Source organism: Berghia stephanieae, chromosome 4, assembly GCF_034508935.2.
Source record: "Berghia stephanieae isolate SIO BIC M18660-M18661 chromosome 4, UCSD_Bste_1.3, whole genome shotgun sequence".
In the NCBI taxonomy this organism is placed as follows: Eukaryota; Metazoa; Mollusca; class Gastropoda; order Nudibranchia; family Aeolidiidae; genus Berghia; species Berghia stephanieae.
Window position 1 is genome coordinate 45,855,952 of NC_088363.1, and position 12,239 is coordinate 45,868,190.

The window sequence follows — 12,239 nt, forward strand, 5'->3', positions numbered from 1 at the left end:
TTCAATCATTATTGTCCATTATTTTAATAAAATATCATTTTTCATGACACTGTCAGAAGTCGCCGCCAAGACAATCCATGGTGGAAATTTTTTGATCCATCAAACAAACGTCTGAGGTCAACAGAAATCATCCATGTTGCCAGGGTGAGCAATTAGAAATAAATAATCCTGCCAAAAGAAAAAAAAGCCAAAAAAACAAACCAAAAACGAAAATGCCTAAAGCGGTGCTTGAACCCACAACCTCCCAAGTTACAGTGCATTGTTCTTACCTCTTGGCTATCTTACCGGGTTTTGGAGGATAAAATTTAAGGGTTTCAAACCGCGTATGACGATTGCTTGTGCTATCCTACCTTTTCTTAAGGTTGTAGGGGTCCTGATAGCTCATTTGGTAGAATACCCGCCTCACAAGGAAAGGGACAGGTAAAAGTTGAAAGTGCAGCTGGGATTTTTTTTCTCCTCTGGCCTGTCTATCCATCCAATAGTGATTGGGTAGATAGGTATGTTAGATATAGTGATAAGTACTTTCCTATAGATTAGCATCTATCAAAAGGGTAGCAAGCGATTGTTACTGTCCATTGTTGTTGTCTCTAATCCATGCAAATGTTGCTCCTTGAAGCTCGGGGAAATAAATAACAATAGTCAAAAAGAATAGAAACTTCAATTTAATTAATGAAGACAGACAATGTGGACATTTCGGGTTTCCCCCTTGTCAACAAAACATAATGAATGAAACTCTCATTCATCATATGGTAAAAAGTTGACAAAGGGGAAAACCGAAACATACACATTATATGTCTTCATTAATTAAATCAAAGCTTCCATTCTATTTGACTATTGTTATTTATCTCTAATCAAGAGCATGAACTCTTTGGTCAATGTGCACTTATTTGCAATTCAGTCTGATAACCCAAATTGTTATGATCTCATTGTTGTAATGGAAATACTCCCAAACCAAGGCAAAATATTCTCCATTAAAACAATGTTAAAATTAAAATGAGCCCTTAACTGCGTCCAGATATCATACTTTGGTCCAAAGTTAAAGGAGTGAGGTCTATTTCAGTGTTTGTTTTTAAGGGTTTTACAGTGCTTGCAGCACATTAAGGTCATATCAACGCCATTAAAATGAAGAAAATGGGATATTTTGTTTTTGTTTTTTAAGAGTTTTACGGCGCTTGCAACACATTAAGGTCATATCAGCGCCAGTAAAAAGGAAGAAAATGGGATAGTAAAAAGTTCTAGAATTACAATTAAAGCACAAAAGAAAAGGTAAGACAAAGGGGAATTGGTTCAAATAGGGAACAGATGTAGATTCCAAGAGCACACTATCAAAGTACTTAGTTTGAGATCACAGGTCCCAACTAAGAGGAATACACTCAAATGTTTACCAATCATATAATATAATATGTAAACTAAACATAATACAATGCATAACAAAGAGATGATTTACAAGGAAAAAAATATCATCTCCCAAAACTATAACTATCCATTCGACTGTTTCCCTCCCAGCCAAGGAACTCCAGCAAGGATCAGGACAAAACTAAGTAATCTCATTCCAAGACAATGACAGGAAACAATTGAAAACGGGTATGGGGGAATAGAAGACACAGCATGTACCTCCCTGCCCACTATGGGAGGTCAGGATCCCAAAAATGGGATAGTTGTAAAGTTTTAGAATTACAATTACAGCACCCAAGAAAAGTAAGACAAAGGGGAATTGGTTCAAATAGGGAAACAGAAGTAGATTCCAAGAGCATATATATATATATATATATATATATATATATATATATATATATATATATATATATATATATATATGCGTGTGTGTGTGTGTGTGTGTGTGTGTGTGTCTAAAACAGAAAATAATACAGAGAGATGATTCACAAGACAAAAAAATACCATCTCCCAAAACTCTAACTATAAATTCGACTGTTTCCCTCCCAGCCAGGGTATCAGACCAGGGTCAGGACAAATCCAAGTAATCTCAATCCTAGACAAAGACAGAAAGCATGTCGGAAAACAGATAAAGGGGGACTAGAAGACACAGTAAGTGCCTCCTGCCCACTATGGGAAGTCAGGAAATCCACCCAGTTTTTTCAGTGTTTCCATTGTGCTGTAAGGAGTGTTTTCTGTTTTGGGATATGGAAGGATAACATTTTGTCTGAGGTTTAATGCCCATTTAACTTTAACGCCTTAAAGCCCAAGATAAATTCTGGCTCTGCGGGCCTTATGGCTTTGAAAGACAACCATACATAGATGTTTTTTACCTATACTGATATACTAAAATGATCTTTAAAAATAAAGCATGGTCTTTTTAGCGCACTATCTACTACACATATGCTCAAAGTCCTTACAAGGGATCCCAATACCAAGCTTACATGAACATGTAGGATGAGACAGATGCCCTTTAAGTTTAAGTGCCAATACTGTTATCACCTAGCTACTCATTTTACCCCAAAGTATGGTGAGAATATATGAGTAAAGAGCCTTTTCAGAGTAATCAACTTTACACCAACAACAGTGGGATTTTATTTTGTTAGTTTACGCTTTAACAGTGCTTGCGACACATTTAAGTCATTTCAGTGCCAGTAAAAAAGTAAAAAAATGGGATTAGACTAATTAAAAGCAAACGAGAATAAGTAGACAAATAGGAATGGTTCAAGTAGGGAACAGATGTTGATTCCAGAGCACACTATCAGTGTACTTAGTTTGAGATCACCTAGAAGTCTCATCCAGACACGAGCACAGGTTCCCACCAAGAGAAACACACTCAAATGCTTACAAAACATGATATTAAAAAAAAAAAGATATTACAGTACATAACAGAAAGGTAATTTAAAAGGCAAAAAAATATCATCTCCCAAAACTAATATGTACTATACATTTGACTGTTTCCCTCTCAGCCAAAGACTCTGGCCAAGGCCAGGACAAACCTAGTAATCTCATTTCAAGACAAAGAAAGAAAGCAACTCAGAAATCAGATATTGGGGATAGAAGACACAGCGAGTGACCTTCTGCCCACCACGGGAGGTCAAGCACATATATTTCATCTTTACATTTCATCCCATATGACTAATATAATTGTTTAAAAAAATATAACAGTAACTAAATTTTTCAAAAATAAATAGAGTACAAGTGAAAATTAACAAACTCGGAACTTGAACAACTTAAAAACTAAAATCCAATATAACATTTCTATATGTTAATGTCGAACAAAACTTTTATTGTTCACTTCCATTGCACAGTATTCATAAAACATTCAAGGAAATGCTTCCCAAGCAAAACAAACAGAAACAAGCAATTTAAATAATAACAGTAACAGTTTCAAGCATTCTCATCGTCTAACATAACGACATATTTCAAAATTAAATTGTAGAAATGAAAGACAATGCAATTAAGAAGGAAACAAACATCCTAAATCATTTTTATAAAATAAAATTTAATTGCAGCATTTTCGTACCAATCAAAATTATCCTTGCAGAAAATAAAAACAATGAGTTTATTTTTCTTATTTTAAACCCATTATTAGACATTTATTTTACCTTAATTATAAACATACTTTTTGCCACACAGGGATGTCACACAATAATTATTTTTTAAAACCTGAAGAGCTACGCAAAGCAAATCATTTACACTGGCAAATGTTTATTCTACTATCACTGTTTAATAAGTATTATATTAAAAAGAATCAAGTAGCTAGGTTTTGCGGCTAAAACTGGAAGAGTAACATACCTGGACATAGTCTGAGATTTAATTGGAAAATTCCACCGATAAAGCAACCTTTAAAACTAACAATATAATTTATGCATGACATTTCACAATGATAAGAATTTATTAAAGAAGCGGTTTGTGTTTATTTACAAATAATAAAGATATTATTGATATTTCCAGCTTACGATTTTTTTAAAAACACACTAACTCCATAATTCGCATATCATTCAGACAGATTTCAATACAACAGCATCAGGTATGATGTACATTTAAGTAAAAAAAAAACATTCAGCAATAAGTTTCTTTTCTTTTTCACGTTGATTGTAATCTATACATACGTAAGGATTTTCTTGTTTTAAAATAATGTAATATAAAATGAGTGAAATAGGAGGTGGTATGTGAAAAAATAGGAAGCAAAATGAGGTATACCCTAATAAATGGCTTCAAATGAAATATTTTATTTATATTTCTAAAACTATCAATTAGAGAATAATCATACAACATTCAAAGCTGGCACTAATAAAACAATAAAAAAAGAGCCAGTGTTTATCCCGGTTTCTATAGCGTGAAACAAAAAATAGCAATTGCTTGTTATTCTTTGGATAGGACGCTAGTCTATCGCAAAATACTTTCCACCAGGTCTAACAGACCCATCTACCCAATTACCGCTGGGTGGACAGGGAGATCAGAAAAAATCTCTACTGCACCCAGGATCGATCACAGCCCCTTTGCATGTGAAGCATGTACTCCACCAACTGAGCCATCGGGACTCCCCTGGCACTAATACTAACCCTATATACCCTTATCATATAAACAACAAAAGACTTTAGATGTATCCATAAATAGCAATGATGTTTATTGTTAATATACATTATAAGTGAACTTAAACTTAAATAGCTGTGATATTATAGCTTTTAAAACAGATTAACCTATCCAATAATGGCATCATTACTAATCATTCTTTGACTTTATAATAATAGTTAAACGTTTTCCAATTTCTTATGGCCAGATCAAATAATTATTAGAGTAGTTACATAGAAATGATGATTCAATTTACCTGCATAAACTGGTTTCATAGAAATATTCTGATCAAATCGCTCTCCTGTTTGACATTTTCGACCCATACTTGTAGAATTAAATGTTTGGTTAATCCCAAACTTAAACAACTGTCACCTGCTTAATAACGAAAACGATTAAGCATTTTCTCCAAAATTCAATTACATTTAATAAAGCCATCATATCACAAAAGGGACAAACATCTGTGACATGGTCAAGCTGGTTCATTACCTTTATTCTTACACATTTCAATCCTTTTTTTTTTAAAATGAAAATATGTTGTTGCTATATCATAAAATATGAAATAGAACTTAACTAACAACTTAGCAGGTAGTATAGACAGAACTATAACAATACAAATAGGTCAATATCCAATGAGGTCAAATAAAATTAAAAAACAGGCATTCAAATTTTCTAAATGCTCAATCTCTCTTCTTGTTTGAATTTGTCTCTTCAAATACATATCATTTATGAAACAACCTTCAAATGAATAGTTCTTATTGAATAACGTGGAGACTTTAAAAATACACAAGAGACCTTCACTATTACTATTAGAGACCACAAAAAAAAAAAAATTAAATTTTTTTTCCTCCATTTTTCCAATTTCAAAATAGAACAACTGACAGACTATGTTGGTGTCTTTTTGAGATATGGCAGAGAGAATCGCATTTCGCAAGACATGAGAAGTCATTAAATAATTTCACATTCTCTTCCAATGATTCATTAATACGACTTAGACAAAACCACACATTCATTAGCGTATACTAGAAAGTAATTTGGAAACAAGGTGCACACTTTCGTGTCCAAAAATATTCAAATAAATATTTGGAAAAAAAATCCTGAGGAGCAAACATGCCGTCCTCTCAGCATTCCTGCATACAGTCGTGTATTTACAAATCACTGTTTTAATTTTGGCTGAAAAACATTTACTTCATATGTGACGCATCATCTCAAAATAGTAATTTGTTGGGATAAATTTGGTTATGAAAAGTTGGATCTTTGAGGGGTTTTTTTGCCATGCAAGAAATACTTTCGGTTTTTTTTCTCCACCATTATGAGATGAACTCAAACCCAAGTTTTATATTTATGGAACTCAATTTTCATCCCAACATAATTCAACTTTGAGATCATGTCGCATATATATAAATAGATAATGACAATTCCCAACTTGTCAAAAAAAGTCATAAATCTAATACTTTAAAAAGTGATATTTTGTTCTACAGAAGTCTCAGGTTTAAATTATTATTGTTATTATTATTATTATTATTATTATTATTATTATTATTATTATTATGATTATTATGATTATTATTATGATTATTATTATGATTATGACTATTATTATTATTATTATTATTATTATTATTATTATTATTATTATTATTATTATTATTATTATTATTATTTTGGACTAGCTGGGATCGTCTTTATCAATATGCATGAAATAAAAGTTTCGTGACCAAAATTTAAAAAAGGTAATTTGGTCACAGTATGGCAGTAGAGGTAGATTGGACAGGGGAGGCAAGATGTGTTCGATCTAAACCTTTGGCGTAATGATTTAAAATATTCAACAAATATGAGTATAACATCAAAAAGGGAAAAAAATACTTAACACAGGCTAAAACCCCTTCCTCAGCTGTGGTTGGTTGAGGAAGGGTTATGAGCTTGAATAGTTTCATGTTAAGTTTTTAAATTTAAGCTATTATACTCAATTTTGTTCAATTCTTTTATTACTAAGTCCATATCTTCTATCAGCTTGGTTTTAACTGAGAGTAAAGGTTTGATAATACCAATCAACAACAAATTACGTTTTGGTATTCTGACTCCTCTACTTCTCTTTGTTAAGGCATTGGATAAATTCCTCTAGTTTGTCTTGGAATCGTCTCACTCTCTCTGGGAAAAAAATAAATCAATACCAAAAAAAATTTGATTTTTGGAGAGCATTAAATCTTGTGCTTGTGTGGAATGTGTGTGTGTGTGTGTGTGTGTGTGTGTGTGTGTGTGTGTTTGTGTCGAGTATGAGTCTTCGTAATAGAAGATGTGTATACTGTGTATTATAAACATCAGAATGTAATAGATTCTAAAGAAAAAAAAATTTTATTTTTTTTGGTTTGTTTGTTGCTTTAGGTCTCTTCCAACACAATTGAGGTTATATGAGAGACCGCTGAAACACAAAAAAAAGCAATCTAACAAAAATAGTACAAATGTAAATCAAAATCATAACCTAAAGATATCATAAGCTAAATTATAAATAACCAAGAACAAACAGGCAGAAGATTTACAGAAAAAAAAATATCCCCTGTCAAAAATACAATCACAAACCAAAGAAGCAGGATAGGCTAGTAAAGAGAAGAAGAAACGACATCACTATCGGATCGTGCACCCATGCGAACATCATAGGTATATGATTCAAGGGTGATGCTCCCATCCAACCACCCGCAAAAAAAAACAACAAAAAAAAACAAAAAAAAAACAAAAAAAACAAAAAAAATTAAAAATTAAGAACTAAAAACAAAAATAAAAAACAAAAAAAAAAACACATGATGGTGAGACAAGAGTACAGCTATAAAATACAAAATCGGAAACATTTATACATGATATAAATGATACACACATACATAGAAACAAACATAGTCACACACATACACAAACACTCTATTGGATAAGGAGATACTTACTGAGTTCTTCTGCAAGGGTAACTCTCCTTCCCGTCAAAAGTTTCTCCAATAACTTTTTATCCTCGCCCACCTCGTCCAAAACTTCCTTGATGATTCTCTCTAAACGACGAGCTGGATCAAACAAAATACAATTTATATTAATGGCTTTAAATGCCTTGCTCTAATTGTTCATTATATCAATTTGTAAATTACACAGTGATGCCAACCCCAGCCTGTGGAAATGTGTACAATGGAGAATAAAAATTAGTGAAATTTTGAAAAAAGGTGTACAATCCTGAAAAAAATAAATGATTGCTAATTCTGATGATGGGCAATTAGACCATACGAGTCATAATCAATATTTAAATTAATGAATAAACTAACTCTTTATTGAAGATATAAAGAGTTTCAACTTCCAGAATCGACTGATAAACAAACTACAATTCATATAAATGGCTTTAAATGCCTTGCTCTAATTGTTCATTATATCAATCTGTAAATTATACAGATACCATCACTAGCCCGTGGAAATGTGTACAATGGAGAGTCAAAATTAGTGAGATTTTGAAAAAGGGTGTACAATCCTGAAAAAAAAAAAGATTGTTAATTCTGATGATGGGCAATTAGACCACGAGTCATAATCAATATCTAAATTAATGAATAAACGGAACCAGATAATATTTTATTGAACTTACATGAATTTCCAGGCTAAAAACAAATAGCAGTTCAGTAAAAGAGTATGATTTTTTTTAAACGTTTAAATGACAGTAATTTTCAATAAAGCGTAACATCCTCAGCAAAATGCATGAAGCGTGTAATAAATGAAAATGCGAAAGAATATATTTAAAGTTCTACCTTCATTGTTGACTACTTGTTGTCTCAAGGCATTGCTGGTCACCAGGAGCATTCGCTGGAGTCTCCAGAACAAAACCACTGCATTGCAATTCAACTGGTTAGGATATGGTTGGAGAAAAAATATTTGCAAGCATGAGCACAAGTTAAACTATTGCCTAATTAAAGTATCTTGTATTCAATCATTGTAAGCACATATCGTAAATTAAAAGCCATAATACAGAGCAAAACAGACGAGATGAGAATCTGTGAAACACTTATCTGAAAACCTTTTCAAAAGTTAGAGAGTAAAAATAAATCATATATCTAAATATCTAAAAAGAAAAAAAAATCAAATAAACAAACTATCAAAAAAATAATGAATAAATGTCTATGAACAATAATTATCTCACCACAATTATCCTGTTTTTGGTTGTATGTCCATTTTTGTAAGGAATAGACTCAATTTGAGGCAGCTATCTAATTGGGATTACATGAACTTTTGTGTTTATAATACAATCAACTTATTGCCTGTTACTTTCAGTAAACACTGAATCATTAAAATAAATGTTTTACAGAAAAGCAGTATTATGGTTCATACCCCGTGATCTTGAAACCCTCTCTGGTAATAATAGTATCCTTTCTTGCAATCTCTGGCTTGTTGGACAGCATGTTTGAAGAAATGAGACCGGTACACATAGAACCATACTGAACGAATCTATCATAGAATATTGAAAATGTAAAATTGAATTAAATTCTTACAGTAATTATCAATGTTTCTTACAGACTGAAAAAAAAGTCAATGCAGTAAACTCCCAGAGCAACCTTGAACAGAAAAGGCTCAAAAGTTTTTTAAAAATAAATAAATAATAATAATAATAATAATAATAATAATAATAATAATAATAATAATAATAATAATGATAATAATAATAATAATAATAATAATAATAATAATAATAATAATAATAATAATAATAATAATAATAATAATAATAATAATAATAATAATAATAAACATCATCAAAGCAGAGGTGTGCATTCAATTTTAGGAGTCCCTTACGGGTGTAAAGCAACATTGTTTTTGTCAGAAAACTGTATTAGTGCCGAACAGGCTACAAATCTTGACCTACGTGTCAAATGTACACTGTACCACTGTCAGGCAATAGACTTCTAAAGAATAAATTGTAAAAACTCAGAGCAAAGTTATATCATGGTTAAGTGCTTCATAAATGCAATGATCGTTTATTTAACATCAACCTGCATGGTATCTACCTTTTCTCCATCCACTTCAATTGAAATATTTTGTAAATTCCGTTTGACTGTGGATATCTCATCCGGCGCCAGTTGGGCAGGGTGATCCTGTGAGATAAAGATTTGATAAAGTCAATCTTGAACTTTCAAACAATTCACATAAATTGGTTTTAAAGCAGGTTTTCTTCAAGCACATATTTTATGTTTAATATTTAACTCCAGAGTCACAGGAAAAGAAAATTAATAATTTGTGTTATATATCAAATAATCCTTTGTATCAAGTATGCTACTTTCACTCATACAACTCATAATTATCTAAAATTTTCACTTTAAAAAAAGTTTCATAGGGTAAAGAAAAAAATTGAGCTTTTATACAGCGCAATATCCACTAAATGTGCTCCAAGCGCTTTACAAGGGGTCCCTGGCCAACAGCAGCGTTTAACATTTGGGACGGTACATGACGCCTATTAGGCGATGTTATAATTTTTTCAGACAGAGACAACGCTGTTAACAAACAGGTACTCATTTTACACCTGAGTACGATGAGAGAATGTGAGTAAAGAGCCTTCTCCAAGGACTCAACTATGCGCCAAGCGAGGCTCGAACCCACGACCTTCGATACGAAAGCGAGTGTCATACCACAAGACCACATAGCCTCATAGGGTAACTAAAGTTAATGAATGATAAATAAAGATATTTTTAAAATCCTCATGATAATAAATTCTATCAGTACATTTCCAAAAGAAATATTAAATAAAATGAATGATTAAATGAATGAACGAATGAATGAATGAATAAATTAAGGAATAAAATATAAATAAAATAAATGAATGAATGAATAAAATAAATAAATATATAAATAAAATAAATCAATAATTCTGGTTACAAAGTTTGTCTGCCCTTACAAGCATTAAAGAAAAGTGAGACAATCTGGATTGGCTAAAACAGGGAACAGAAAAAAAGGCAATAATCTATAAATGTGTCTAGACTGGGACCACTTAAAAGTCCCACCTACAGGATCACAGTCATTCGTCACACATAAAATAAACTCACAGAGAAGGATCCCAACAATTTATCAAGCTCGTTCTTGATGGACATATTTTTAACGTGATCCTCCGATCTTCTAGACCAGGAGGTCCATTGTTTCCACATGCCGGGGCCCACCAACTCTTCCAATTCGGCTTGGGCTGTTGAAGATAATCATATGCATGGACATAATGAACAACTTTATGATGACAAATAGGTTCAAATGTTACCTTTATCCTTATCATTTTCATTGGGCTGTCGAAGATAATCATATGCATGGACATAATGAACAACTTTAATATTAAAGATAGGTTCAAATGTTACCTTTATCCTTATCATTTTCATCAGGAATTTTAAAGATGATCAAATAGACTTTCAGTAGCAGGAAAATGCTGAATCCTTTTTGTTTTGTTTTAATTTTTTTTTTTTTTTTTTTTTTTTTTGGAGGGGGGGGGGGGGGTGGAGAATGGGAGGGAAGAATATGATCTAATAAACAAAGTCACTGAAGCGCAGGTTACACCATTGTGACTGCTCTCTTGGTGAAAACTGTGAGACATCTTGTCAAGTTAAGGTAAAATCGAATCCTGACAGAATGATAATCACTTAACGAAAAAATTTTATTAGAAATTTAGCAAATCAAAATAATTACTAATCTGGCAGATGATGAATGTAGACAGTCAAAAAATGAAAAAAACGGCTTCCACAACCATACTTGAAGAAAAGCTTGAACCTAAAACTCTCTTCCTTCTTTTTTTTTCTTTCTTTCTTGAAACTGTTTTATTCATTTTTGTCCAATACAAGTAAGTTCTTAGAGAAAAAGTTGAGCCAATGCTCAAAAATACCTTATTACTGTGCTAAAACATCTAAAACATGAAAAGTGTATCAACTTACTCTGGTCTAGTTTTTCTTGCATGGTCATTTCCATAAACTTGACAGCTTTGTCCCATTGTTCTTTGTCTGGTACTGACCGGTCCTCCAAGGTATTCAACTGGATTACACGCTGTAAAAAAAGGCAATTCAATGCACGTGTTAAGAGATAGTAATTATTATTATGATCTCAAAGGAACAAAAAAGAATGCCTACCAAATGCCTGCAAAATAATAATGATAATAATAATAATAATAATAATAATAATAATAATAATAATAATAATAATAATAATTTCTCATTCATTTTTATTGCTTCATTCATTGTGTTTTGTTGAAAAAGGATGAAACCCGAAACATCTACATCATCTGTCTTCATAAATTTAATTGAAGATTCTGTTCCATTTTATTATTGTTTAGTGTTATAACCAGGGAGAAATGATAGGAAGAATATTCAGACCGAAAAAGAAATTCGGTCTAGTTGTTATAGGAGTAAATCTGTTCCTTACCAAACTGTCCTCAGCCTTGTTTTCCCATGCGTGTTTATTCTTGCATTTCCGAGTCACATGGGCCTTGACAGGATCAAAGACTTCATCGTAGTCCAAGTTTTTCTTACTTTTGTCTAACAAGGTGGAAAACTCTTCATGGATGGTGTCCCAACCAATCTGTGACATCAAAAATAAAAAATTAAAATACATTCAAAAATAAAATACCCTCTTTTCTCTCCATTCTGATGGGAAATAAAGACAGTTTTCAAAGAATTATAAAGACTGACAAGATGAATTTTGAGAAATGCAAGATTTCACTATATTAAAGAACATAATCTTAGACATGATGA

The 12,239-nt window shown here is 31.9% G+C and overlaps 1 protein-coding gene across 5 annotated transcripts in view; it reads right to left on the bottom strand.

The window, feature by feature from the left end:
- Positions 1 to 3,202: 3,202 nt before the first annotated feature.
- Positions 3,203 to 12,239, bottom strand: part of LOC144970680 (dynamin-like GTPase OPA1, mitochondrial) — a 41,752-nt gene continuing 32,715 nt past the window's right edge. For all 5 annotated transcript variants that reach the window (XM_078910558.1, XM_078910555.1, XM_078910557.1 and 2 more), the window contains 8 exons: positions 11,911 to 12,066; positions 11,427 to 11,535; positions 10,563 to 10,696; positions 9,531 to 9,617; positions 8,857 to 8,973; positions 8,280 to 8,373; positions 7,446 to 7,556; positions 3,203 to 6,660 (listed from right to left, as the gene is read on the bottom strand). In XM_078910558.1, coding sequence (XP_078766684.1) covers positions 6,596 to 6,660; positions 7,446 to 7,556; positions 8,280 to 8,373; positions 8,857 to 8,973; positions 9,531 to 9,617; positions 10,563 to 10,696; positions 11,427 to 11,535; positions 11,911 to 12,066 — 873 coding nt within the window. In that variant the 3' untranslated portion in view covers positions 3,203 to 6,595. The remainder of the gene's footprint in view (positions 6,661 to 7,445; positions 7,557 to 8,279; positions 8,374 to 8,856; positions 8,974 to 9,530; positions 9,618 to 10,562; positions 10,697 to 11,426; positions 11,536 to 11,910; positions 12,067 to 12,239) is intronic.